Below are 12316 nucleotides of genomic sequence, written 5' to 3'. Positions count from 1 at the left end.
AAATTCAACTATCTTCTCTCAAATATAATTATTTTAATTTAATAAAATAATCAAAAATTAAAATAATTTATTAAAATAATCAACCTCCCAAACTGAATTATTTTAGTTTGAAATATTTTAAATAGATATATATATTTTTTAATTTTTTTATAAAAATATAAAAAAATATATTAATTATATATCATCTAAACAAAACAAGTACATTTATATAAAAAAAAAAAAGTACACTTATATCAAGGCCTAAATTTCATTTCGTGTCAATGCCGGCGCGAGGGTGATTTCGTGGAATTGGCATCCTCCCCTTGACCTCCCTCCTTCATTCCCTCCTTGCAGGGATTTTCGGGTCCACTTTGAGGCCCAGTTTTGATAATTCGAACCGTTCATATTTTTAGATTTATTCAGTATATCATACCTGTAAAAAATCAAGTTGATCGAATATCATAAAGTATGTGTTCGGAAAACTGTTTATTAAAAAATAGTTTATAGTCACAATTTTCTGAACGTATACTTTCTGATATCCGATCAACTTGATTTTTTACAGGTATAATATACTGAATAAATCTAAAAATATGAACGGTTCAAATTATCAAAACTAAGCCTCAAAGTGGACCTGAAGGCCCCTGTAAGGAGGGAATGAAGGAGGGGCTCAAGGAGGGGATCTGGACTCGATTTCGTGAGTCCATAATTCCACGCAATTGCACAGAAACTCGATCGATAATTTCTACAATGGGTGACCGCTACGTCAAAAAGTCCACAAAGTCAACTAAAAAACCTGACGTTTTTGCCTCCTGAAACTCATCCCTCATTGGTCCATTCTTCTTTTTCTTCATTTTCATAGTATTTAAATCCATATGCATTTGCCCAATAATACTAATCAACTCAATTCAACTCAACTCACTCTGCAAATCAAACTCCAATCCAAACCCATCCAACAATGTCTTCCACAGATTCCAAATTGGCCATGGCCAAGACAGTCCTCTCCACCGCCGCCTCCGTTGCCGCCACCGCCATGGTGGTCCGAAGCGTCGCCACCGATTTCCTCCCCCCTGAATTCCAAAACTATATCTTCTTCAACCTCCGCAACTTCTTCTCCCGATTCTCCTCCCACCTCACAATGGTCATCGACGAATTCGACGGCCTCGTCAACAACCAAATCTACGACGCCGCCAACGTCTACCTCTCCACCAAAATCTCCCCCACCACCACTCACCGCCTCAAAGTCACCAAAATCGACGATGAAAAGAGCATCAACGTTTCAATGGATCGCAACGAAGAGGTCACCGACTTGTTCGACGGTGCGAAGCTCAAATGGATCTGGCTATGCCACCAAGTCGAGTCCAAGCACTTCTACAACCGTCGCGATATGAACTCGACGCTACGATCGGAGGTCCGATCCTTCGAATTGACTTTCCACAAGAAGCACAAACAGAAGGTTCTCGAATCTTACTTTCCATACATAATGAAAGAGGCGAAATCGATGAAGGACGAGAAGAAGACGGTGAAGATCTTCACCGTGGATTACGAGAACATGTTCAATTTGTCGGATTTGTGGACGGCGGTGAATCTGAACCATCCGGCGACTTTCGAGACGGTAGCGATGGATTCGGAGATGAAGAAGATGATCTTGGAGGACCTCGAGAGGTTCGTGAATCGGAAAGATTTCTATAGGAAGGTCGGGAAAGCATGGAAGAGAGGTTACTTGTTGTACGGACCGCCGGGAACGGGGAAATCGAGCTTGATTGCGGCCATGGCGAATTACTTGAATTTTGATGTGTATGATTTGGAGTTGACGGGGCTGCGGTGTAACTCCGATTTGCGGCGGTTGTTGGTGGCGACGGCGAACAGGTCGATTTTGGTGGTGGAGGACATTGACTGCACCATTGAGTTGCAGGATCGGATGGCTTTGGCTCGGGCTTCGCAGCCGCATGGGTTTCATCAGGAAGAAAACAGGGTTAGTTGTTCGCTTTCTGTGCATTTTCATTTTCATTGACTTCTTTGTTTTGTATATATCTGCTTTTCTTGTTTTTTTTTCCTGTTGTTAGTTGGATCATGCTAGCCTTTTTTTTAAAGACTTTTTCAATGGTAAATGGCCCACCGTAAGACCTTGTTGATTCTAAAGTTCCTAGTTCCCACATATCCTAGGACAAATAAATTTTAATTACGAAAAATTATTTACAAATAAAAAAATTAAGAGTTAATTAGTTAAAAGTCATATTTACAAATGCTATGATAGCTTAATTTTGTGTAAGATTTTTTGAACTAATAAGTCCTATTTAATAAAATTGAGAATATTATTAATTTTTTTTTTCAATTTTTAAAAGTAAAATATTATCAATTTTGGATAGTAATGTTTCAGATAATTGTTTCACTAACTAATATGAAAAAAAAGAGAGTATGAGATTAAATATTTTTGTCCTTCTACTTATTGATTTAATTCAACTATCTAATAAAACTGAAAAAATTAACAGTTTTTTTTCAATTTTAAAATTAAGAACATTATCAGTTTTTTTATTTTAATTTTTTTTTTCAAATTTGTGCGTCAATATTCCATCATCATGTTCTTTTATAGACACAAAATTTTTAATTTTACATAAAAAAATAATTCAATTTTTTCAAAAAAAAACATAACTTCAGTTTTCAAAAATAATAATAATAATAATTCAATTTTTTCAAAATTTTCAGTTTTGCACAAAAAAAAAATTTTTTTTTTTTGCACATAAGTTTTTCATTTTGAAAGTTAATATTTTAGATTTTAAAAACCAAAATAAATGTCAAATCATCATGTTACCTTTATAGATAATTATAAATAATAAACAATTATTGTTTAAATGGTAATTCAGACTATTAAAAATTTAATAAGATTTGAAAGTTCAAAAAATCTTAATTAAGATTTAATGGAGTATAAGTTCATAGATGCAAAATTTTGTGTAAATGTCTCAAAAATTAATTACAAACATTTTTTTAATATAAATTGATGTGATGTATAATAATAAGTTCTTAATATGTAAAATAGAACTATGATCAGAATAATTCATTGCCACATCAATTTTTAAATGAAGTTCATAAAAAATAAAAAAAAGGATATTTTTATGATATTATTATATGTTTTAAGCCCATATTAAATGTAATTATTAAGAAATCTCAAGGAGTTCAATATTGATTAGTTGCAATAAACTCTCTAGGGCCCGTTTATTTTCAGAGGTAGAATGAGGGGATTGATAGTGAGTGGATTAATAGTGAGGAGATTGTTAGTGATGGGATTGATAGTGAGGGGATTAAATAAAATTTTGTTTATTTTGTTAGTGGAGGAATTGTTAAATTATTTTTATATGAAATAATAAAATAAATAAATAAATACAAAAACATTAAACACTAATGTTTTAAAAAAAATGTCCAACATGTAAAAAATTTTAAAAAAGTAAAAAAATTTCAGAAAAAAATAAAATAAATAAAATAATAATTTTTACTTAATAAAAAATATAAAAAATTAAACATTAATGTTCAAAAAATAAATGCCCGACATGTAAAAAATAAAATAAAAATAAAAAATTTTTTAGTCCGCCGGACTATTTTTCTAACACCAAGTCCCTCATTCAAATCCCATTTGCAAGGCCTATCCTAAGCCATTCGGTTTAGCAGTCTCTTCCTCAATTCTGTAAACAAACAGTACATTAAATTAGGAGTGAGCAGCGGATATACCGATCCACCAAAACCGACCGAACCGAACCAATCCGCCGCATTTTGGACGGATACGTGATGTCAAGCGGACGGTTGCGGATTGATTTTCTCTAATCCGTCAATTTGGCGGACGGATGGCGGATTTGAGGTTCCTTTGGCTACAACCGAACCGCCAAACCACGAGTATCCTTAGTAATTTATAAGACTTCGTGTTTTTAATTTATTTGAATATTTTGTTTGTGTTTTCAATTGAAAAGAGTTCAAATATTCTGTTGAAAAAAAGCTTTTAACTTGAATATATTTTTTGAATTGAAAAAAATAAATATATTATTTATTTATATTTTTTGGTTTTTAAATATAACTCTAAAAGTAATAAATAGAAAATATAATATATGCTGGTTGGTTTTTGTTTTCAAAAATATATATAAATGTAACAATACAGAGACATACAATCTCTACTATTGCTTTGTTCTTGGTTTTGATGGTTTGCATTGTTTTTATATTTTAAGAATCATAGATTGTAATATTTTATGTGGATGAGGCATGTTGTGATTGTAATATGTGGATGAGGCATGCAGTGATTGTGATATTCTAAAGTTTCAAACTTTCTTTCTTTGGATGAGACATGCAGTAATTGTAATACTTTTTTAAGTCATTAACTGTAATACTTTTTTTTTTTTTTTTTGAGGAAGTATGCAAGTTGAATTATGTTGAAAATTTATAAAATTTCAAACCGCCAAACCGATTCGCATCCATCCGCCAAACCGTCAATCCGCTCAATCCACATCTGCCAGATTGGCGGACGGATGCGGATTGATTTTCTCCAATCCGCCAATCTGACGGACGGATGGCGGATTAAAGGTTTCGTGACCGCAACCGACCCGCGCCCACCCCTACATTAAATAGAATCTACAATTATTCTTATCTCAATCCCTCTCTCAAACTCCAAAACAAACGGGCTAGAATCGGTCCATATAGCATATTTGCTTTGATTTCAAATGACAGTCCCCGGGATTGGTGGGATTAGCTACAATTGATGTTAACTGACTCGAATAGTTATCAAAAAAATTATCAATATATATAGATATAATTATTAAAATATGTTTGGATGTTGAGAAATGCTTGGATAATAATAATTTAAGAGATATATATCAAATTTGAGTTTTCATAAATAAATAAAAATTCTCTAAATATAGACTTTTAAACTCTATTTGTAGACAAAAGTGTTTGTTTTTTGAAAATGTGATTTTTTTTAAAATAATTTTAATATTTTTAAAATATAATTTTAAATAATATGTGATTTTAAAATAAGACTTTTCAAAATAGCATTAGTCTAAAAAATAAACTTAAAAGCAAAAAAAAGTCCTGTCTGTTTGGCTGACTATCAATCTTGTAAGTCTTATTGGTTGATAAAAATTGAAGGGGCTAGTAGTTTCATGAGATTATGAATACCTTCATATAAGGAGATTAGTTTGGTTGAATTTTAGGTGAGATTAGGAAAATAGTGAGGGGACTGACTTTATTTTATATAAAAAATATTATTTTTTTAATTTTATTTTTTTACCAAGTGCACCTGTTTGTTTTAATATTTGTTCTAATTTTTGTAATTTAGAAATTATTTATTTATTTATTTATATAAAAATAATTTAGCAATATCATTTCTCATACTATCATCAAAATAAACATATTTTTGCTTAATTCCCTCACTAATAATTCTCACATTAACAATTCTTTCACTAACAATCCTTTAATTAACAATCTCATTTAACCTAATCCGCTAAACAAACGTGCTCCTTAGGTGTTGGGAAATATGGCTAGTTTTGGAAAGTAAAAAAAAAAGTCAAATTATTTATTTATTGGCTTATTTGAATTACATTATCTGTTTATTTTTTTGCATGTTTTTTTTAAGAATTTTTTTTTTTAAAAAAAAGCTAATGAATTAGTTTTTTTTCTACTTCTCAAAACAAACCTATAATTCAAAAAAGCGAGATTTGGTGAAAAGAAAAAAAAGTCATATTATTGCACTTTTTTTTTCCACTTCTTTGAAAATACTTGTTAAATTTGCTTTCTTTTTTGTCTTTGTTGTTCTGTTTTTGGATTAATTTTATTTTTCTATTTTTTATTTTTTTTGTTTTTATTTTTTTTATTTATTATTTATTTTTGGAAGAATTTTATTTATTTTTAGATTGGTCCCTCTAGGCCATGTGGCATCGCCAATCAAATACGAAAAATACCACTCACTCTCTTTGATTTTCATTTTCAGAATTTACTTTTTGTTTTTCGTATTTTTTATTTTTATTAATTTTTTTTAATATTTGAAGTAATTTTTTTAATTTTTAAAAACATCTAATATAAATATATTTAAAAAATATAATATTTGTGAAAAGTATTTTAAAAATTCACTAAATATCAAAAATATAAAAATTATATATATAAATTTAGTATATTTTTTATATTTTTGTTTATTTATTAATTTTTTAAAATATTTTTTCACAAATAATTTATTATTTAGATACATCTAAGTAAAATATATTTAAAAAATTTTTAAAAAAGTATTTAAAATTTTAAAAATATTTATTAAAAATAAAAAATAAAAAAATTAATTTCTAAAAAATTAAATTCAAAAAATTAAAACTACTTAAATAGAATAAGACAATACGGTGGACTTTGACTTTGAAGTCATGGACTTTGACTTTGACTTTAAAATGTAAAAACATTAAAAAATATATATTATATGTTTTTTTAGCAATGTTACGCTTTATTGATATCTTTTCATATTTATATGTACTATACTTTCTTTACAAAATAATGAGAAATTTTAATATATGGGTATCCAGACATTCTAAGGCTTTGTTTGGAAAGTGTGTTGACTTTTTAGTTTTTTGACTTATCTGACTATTTTAGCCTGGACTAAAAAGCTTGGCTTGGGAAAGGCCTTTTGACTTTTTTTGTGAAAAAAGAGTGTAATGATTATGAGTTAGATGTGATGTTTTGTTTTTTATGATTAAAATAACTTATTTTGTCTTTTGTGACTAAAATAGTCAAAAACAAGCCTAGAGACCAACTTGCTAAACAGAGGCCAAATCTACTCTATATTCTTCTGTATTTCTTACATTGTTGCATGAGTCTCTTATATTTACTGTTAAGTAGGGTAGGATATTATTTAAAAAATATAGAATAATATTTTTTAAAAATTTGTGAAAACAATATAGAAAAAATGCTTTGTGGTCCGAATTTATGTGGTTCGAACAGCTCAAATGTGTTAAAACGATGTCGTTTTATATCCGTAATGACGTTGTTTTTAAGACATTTGAGCCATTCGAGCATGAAAATTCGGGCCACCTAGCATTGCTAAACAATATAATATAAGCAACAAATGTTATTCAGTGTATTTGATTTGAATTTTTGGATTGAGTTTTTTGAAAATTGAGTTTTTTAGTTTTTGTATTTTTTTGTTTTTAGTGAATATTTTTAAAATTTTAGACATTTTTTTTTTACTTTTTTAGATGCACCTTACATAAATGTATCTAAAAAGTAAATAAAATATGAAAAAATATTTTAAAAAATCAATAAATACATAAAAATATAAAAAATGTACTGAATTCTCTTTTTTTTTTCTTTTGTATTTTTAGTATTTAGTGAATTTTTAAAAGGTTTTTTTCACAAATTTTTTACTTTTAGGTATATTTCTTTTTTTTTTTTTTTTTTGGTGAATCAGTATATTTATGTTAGGTATGTCTAAAAAGTTAAAAAAAAATGCTTAAAATATTTAAAAAATTCAGTAAAAAAAAACGAAAAATAAGAAAATAAAATTTTTTAAAAAGTATTTTTGGAGAAGACGAACCAAGCAAAGTGATTATTATGAGTAAATAGAAGAATAATGCTATTTATGCATATATGTGTATATATTTTTAAACATTACTATTCGAGATTAAAAATTAGATTTAATTTTCAAATTTAATGATGCGGCAATTAATTAAGATATTAAAGGTAATTCTTTCTCTCATATCTTCTATAATTAGTAATCAATTATATTACTTATACATCATTAAATTTAAAGACTAAGGCGCCGTTTGGGGACTTACCTTTTTAGTCAAAAAGTAAAAAAGTTACCTTTTTAGCCAAAAAGTCAATAACTCATACCAAAAAGTCAAAAATTCTCTTTTCTCTCTACTTTTTGCACATCTTTTCGTAATTAGTCAAAAAGTCATATCAAACATATAAATTTTTTTTGCCTACTTTTTTAGCCAAATAGCTAAAAAGTTACTAAATTAGCATGTTCCCAAACGAGGCCTAAGTCTAAAAAGTAGACTCGGTTATCAGATTCTTATATTTTTTCCTTTCACAATTTTATGTTGTGTTGCTACAGGTGACATTGTCAGGGTTGCTCAATTTTCTGGACGGTCTCTGGTCTAGCTGTGGCGATGAGAGGATCATAGTGTTCACCACAAACCACAAGGACAAGCTCGACCCCGCATTGTTGCGGCCGGGTCGGATGGACGTTCACATTCACATGTCCTATTGCACCCCATACGGGTTCAAACTACTTGCATCGAACTATCTTGGCATTACAGACCATGAACTTTTTGGAGAGATTGAAGAATTGATTCAGTCGACTGAGGTGACTCCGGCTGAAGTAGCCGAGCAGTTGTTGAAGACGGACGATCCTGATGCCACGCTCAGCGGCTTAATTGATTTTCTACAAGGGAAGAGGAAGGAAAAGGAGGAGGACGATGCGAAGAAAGTAGTTGAAGTGGAATCAATTGAAACGGAGGAGAAGAAAGAGGAACAAGAGGGATGAGGGTGGAGAGGAAGAGAAAGAACACGTTGACAACTAGGAAATATGAATTCAGAGGGGAGCAAATTATAGGAACAGAAATGCTTGGGGGCTCTAATTAGAGTCACCACTAATGATTTGTCAGTGGGTCCCACACTGCTACAGTGTATGTTTTCACTAGTGGTGGATTTATAGCTCCTTATTTAGAACTCTAAATCATTACTGTTATAGGAAAATGGGATGATTACTTTTTTCCCAACGACTACGTTTTGAGAAATTATAAATATAATAATAGATGCGCGATTCTGAAAGAGATAAAAGAAAGTAAATTACTAATTAATATCTATTTTATTATATAAAGCAAAGGCCCAAGTTAGTGTCTTGAAAACCTTTGTTTTTATGTATGCTAATCCTTCATTATTTTTTACAAATTTATTCATGATCATGGTTATTAGAATTCCGAATAGATCGTAGGATCTTACGATTTCATGATCTTTGTTGGGCCAAAGGATTCGAATCACACTAGGATCTATACAATTATATAAAGCAAAGTTTCAAGTCAGTGTTTTCAAGCCTTTGCTTTTGTGTATGCTAATCCTTCATCATTTTCTACAAATCCATTCATAATTATGGTTATCAGAATCCCGATCTAGATCGTAGGATCTTATTTGTTGGGCCAAAGGATCCGGATCGCACTAAGATCTCAAAATGACTACAATCCTAGCTCGTAGAATCGTGTAGAATCATACTATGATTGTAATTCTAATACGATCTCGATCCTACAAAAAAAAATTATTGTTTATTTCTTATATATGTATGTCCGGTGAGAGGGTAATTTTTGGGAAAAATTGGGCCGAGCTGCGAGTTGGGCATCAAGGCCCAAAACGCGTAGGACTAAGTAAGAAGGCTGCAATAGATACTCCGGCCCAGAAGGGCAAAGTTACTCCGGCCTTGGGAAGACAAAGTTACTTCAACCCAAGGAAGTGAAATTACTCCGGCTCAAGAAGAGATAGTTACTTCGGCCCAAAGAAGAGTAAAACTACTCCGGTCTGGAGGCAACTCACAGTTAGGTCGGTCTCAGAGTTAGTCCGGTCACAGTATGTTCTGGGAAGACCGGTTTCGGAATTAGTCCGGTCGTGACACACTCTGGTGAAGTCGGTCAGAACTTGTTACTTGGAAGTTTGATCTAAGCATACCAAGGTTGAACAGGGGCAGCCGAAGTAATGAGTTAAAGGAGAAGACCGAGCTAAGGATAGTTCGGCCTTCTCTGTGGCTCAGCATAGCCAGTGTTATTTCGGTCGTGTGGTAGTTCGGCTATGGAGAAAACCATCCCACTTGGTTTAAGCAGTGGGGGAGGGTGTAAAAGGATAAGCATTATCCTTTGGAGTATGAATCCTAGGAGGACTCTGCATGGAGAAATACAAGTCCTACCAGGATTGTGCCACGGGAAACTTATAAAAGCCTACAAGCATCACCTTGGAGGAGGTAATTGAACACAATCTTTCTGAGAACTTAGAGCCTTGTCTATTTGTCAAGTTTTCTGACTTAGGCATCGGAGAGGTTTCCGGCACACACCCGCCGGCTAGCTCACGTTTGTGTTTTCAGGTGACAAAGCGACGTCGTACGGAGGAGCGTGGACTTGGTTAACAGGATTATACGAGGAGAATTATTTCCTTAACCCCACGGCATCGTCTGATCCTTCCACTTGCTGGAAACTATTCGTTGGAGAGATGTGGAAGCTCTTTGTGGATGGAGCATCCAACCGACATGGTGCAGGGCTTGGCATAGTCCTCATCTCTCCAGACGGCCTGGTTATAGAGCAAGCAATCAACCTTGGCTTCCCAGCATCCAACAATGAAGCGGAGTATGAGGCGCTTCTCGCAGGACTCAAATCGGCACACTTCATGAAAGCAACCGAACTAATGGTGTACAGTGACTCTCTGCTGGTGGTAAACCAAATTTCTGGCAAATACGAAGCAAAGGACGACAGAATGGCCAAGTACCAAGAGCTAGTCAGAACGGAGATCAAAAAGTTTGATGTGGTAAGGATAGAACAAATTGGCAGGGAGGAAAACAGCCGAGCGGACGAGCTAGCAGGCCTTGCCTCAATGGCAGATACATCAATCCCTCATCCATTACTCGTCGACTTCTTACCAAAACCAAGCATAGAAGACCCCGAAGCAGAAGAAGTGTATTGCGCAGAATTAGGCCCTTCTTGGATGGATCCCATCATCCTGTTCCTAAAAGACGGCATCCTACCAGAAGAAAAAAAAGAAGCCAACAGAATAAGGGCAAAGTCGCAGCGGTTTTGGCTATCTCCATCTTTGGCATTATATAAGAAGTCGTTCTCTGGGCCTTACCTCAAGTGCGTTCATCCCAGCAAAGTAGAAGCATTCCTGTTCGAAATACATGAAGGGGTATGTGGAAGTCATCAAGGCGGAAGGTCGCTCGCTTACAGGGCTATTTCACAAGGATATTGGTGGCCATATATGCAAGCAGACTCAGAGAAATATGTGAAGAAGTGTGAAAAATGCCAGAAATTCGCGCACCAAATACATCAACCAGCAAGAGAACTCCTACCCTTAACTAGCCCATGGCCTTTCGCAATGTGGGGCTTGGACATAGTAGGACCTCTTCCAACAGCGCCCGGCGGCAGAAAATTCTTTCTCGCAGCAACAGACTACTTCACAAAGTGGGTGGAAGCAGAAGCATTGGCGTCAATCAAAGAAAAAGATGTGAAGAATTTTGTTTGGCAAAATATTATCACTTGGTTTGGCATACCAAAAGCACTGATCTCAGACAATGGAACTCAGTTCGACGGCAGAATCTTCAGAAGCTTTTGTGAAGAATACAAGATAGAGTTCTTCAATTCCACACCGGCTTATCCTCAAGCAAATGGGCAGGCTGAAGCATCAAATAAAGTCGTCTTGGATGGACTAAAGAAAAGGCTAGAGAAAGCAAAGGCAAGTGGGCGGATGAACTTCCTCACATCTTATGGGCTTACCGCACCACACCTCGGCGATCAACTGGAGAAACACCATTTTCCTTAGCCTATGGCATGGAAGCAGTGATCCCACTAGAAGTTGGCCTCCCCACAATTCGAAGCGAAAATTTTGATCCAGACTTAAATGGAGAAGCCATAGCCTTAGAACTCAACCTTGCAGAAGAAAGAAGAGAAAGAGCGTTGGTCCACATCGCCTCATACCAACGAGAGTTAATCAGAAAATACAGCAAAAAGGTTCATCCAAGACAATTCAAAATTGGCGATTGGGTACTGCGCAAAGTAATGGGAAACACCTTGGTCCCAGGAGACGGCAAGTTAGGCCCAAATTGGGAAGGTCCTTATAAGGTGGTTGGGTTAGCCGGCAAAGGGGCATACCACCTAGAAGACAAGGATGGCAAGGCAATCCCTAGGCCAGGGAATACGGCCAATCTCAAGATATTTTACTTTTAGCTTTTCTTTTTCAAACATTATGTAATTTTCTCTTCCTTCAATAAAATGAGATTCTTTTTAGCACAGATTACACTTTGTAAAAGTTAGCTTTCAAGACTTAAGTATATTGCAAGCATTCCATTCTAAGTTAGCCGGAAAAACTAACTTAGAGGTTGGCTGGATTAAACCAACACCCTTCCTAAGCCCAGGATAAGGATCCAGGCTGCAGGACATTTGGTCGGAATAACCAAATACTAGAAGTTAGCTGGAAAAACTAACTTCAATAGTTGGCTGGAATAAACCAACTCTTGTTACTCTTCAGCCGAAGTAAGTGTATGGCTGAAGAGTGGTTGGCTGGAATAAACCAACCCTCGTTACTCTTCAGCCGAAGTAAGTGTATGGTTGAAGAGTGGTTGGCTGGAATAAAC

At 33.7% G+C, this 12316-nt stretch overlaps 1 protein-coding gene across 1 annotated transcript; it reads left to right on the top strand.

Moving 5' to 3' along the window:
- The first annotated feature begins 667 nt into the window (after nucleotides 1-667).
- On the top strand, nucleotides 668-8779 carry LOC114317501 (AAA-ATPase At3g50940). Its single transcript, XM_028264236.2, has 2 exons — nucleotides 668-1951; nucleotides 8048-8779. Exons 1-2 carry the CDS (start codon nucleotides 935-937, stop codon nucleotides 8477-8479), a joined length of 1449 nt encoding a protein of 482 aa, XP_028120037.2. The 5' UTR covers nucleotides 668-934; the 3' UTR covers nucleotides 8480-8779.
- Nucleotides 8780-12316: the final 3537 nt, after the last annotated feature.

The sequence above is a fragment of the Camellia sinensis genome, chromosome 1 (genome assembly GCF_055761805.1).
Source record: "Camellia sinensis isolate YWXY chromosome 1, ASM5576180v1, whole genome shotgun sequence".
Lineage (NCBI taxonomy): Eukaryota > Viridiplantae > Streptophyta > Magnoliopsida > Ericales > Theaceae > Camellia > Camellia sinensis.
Note: the sequence above shows the minus strand (reverse complement) of the source record. Positions and strands in the feature narration are given on the sequence as shown.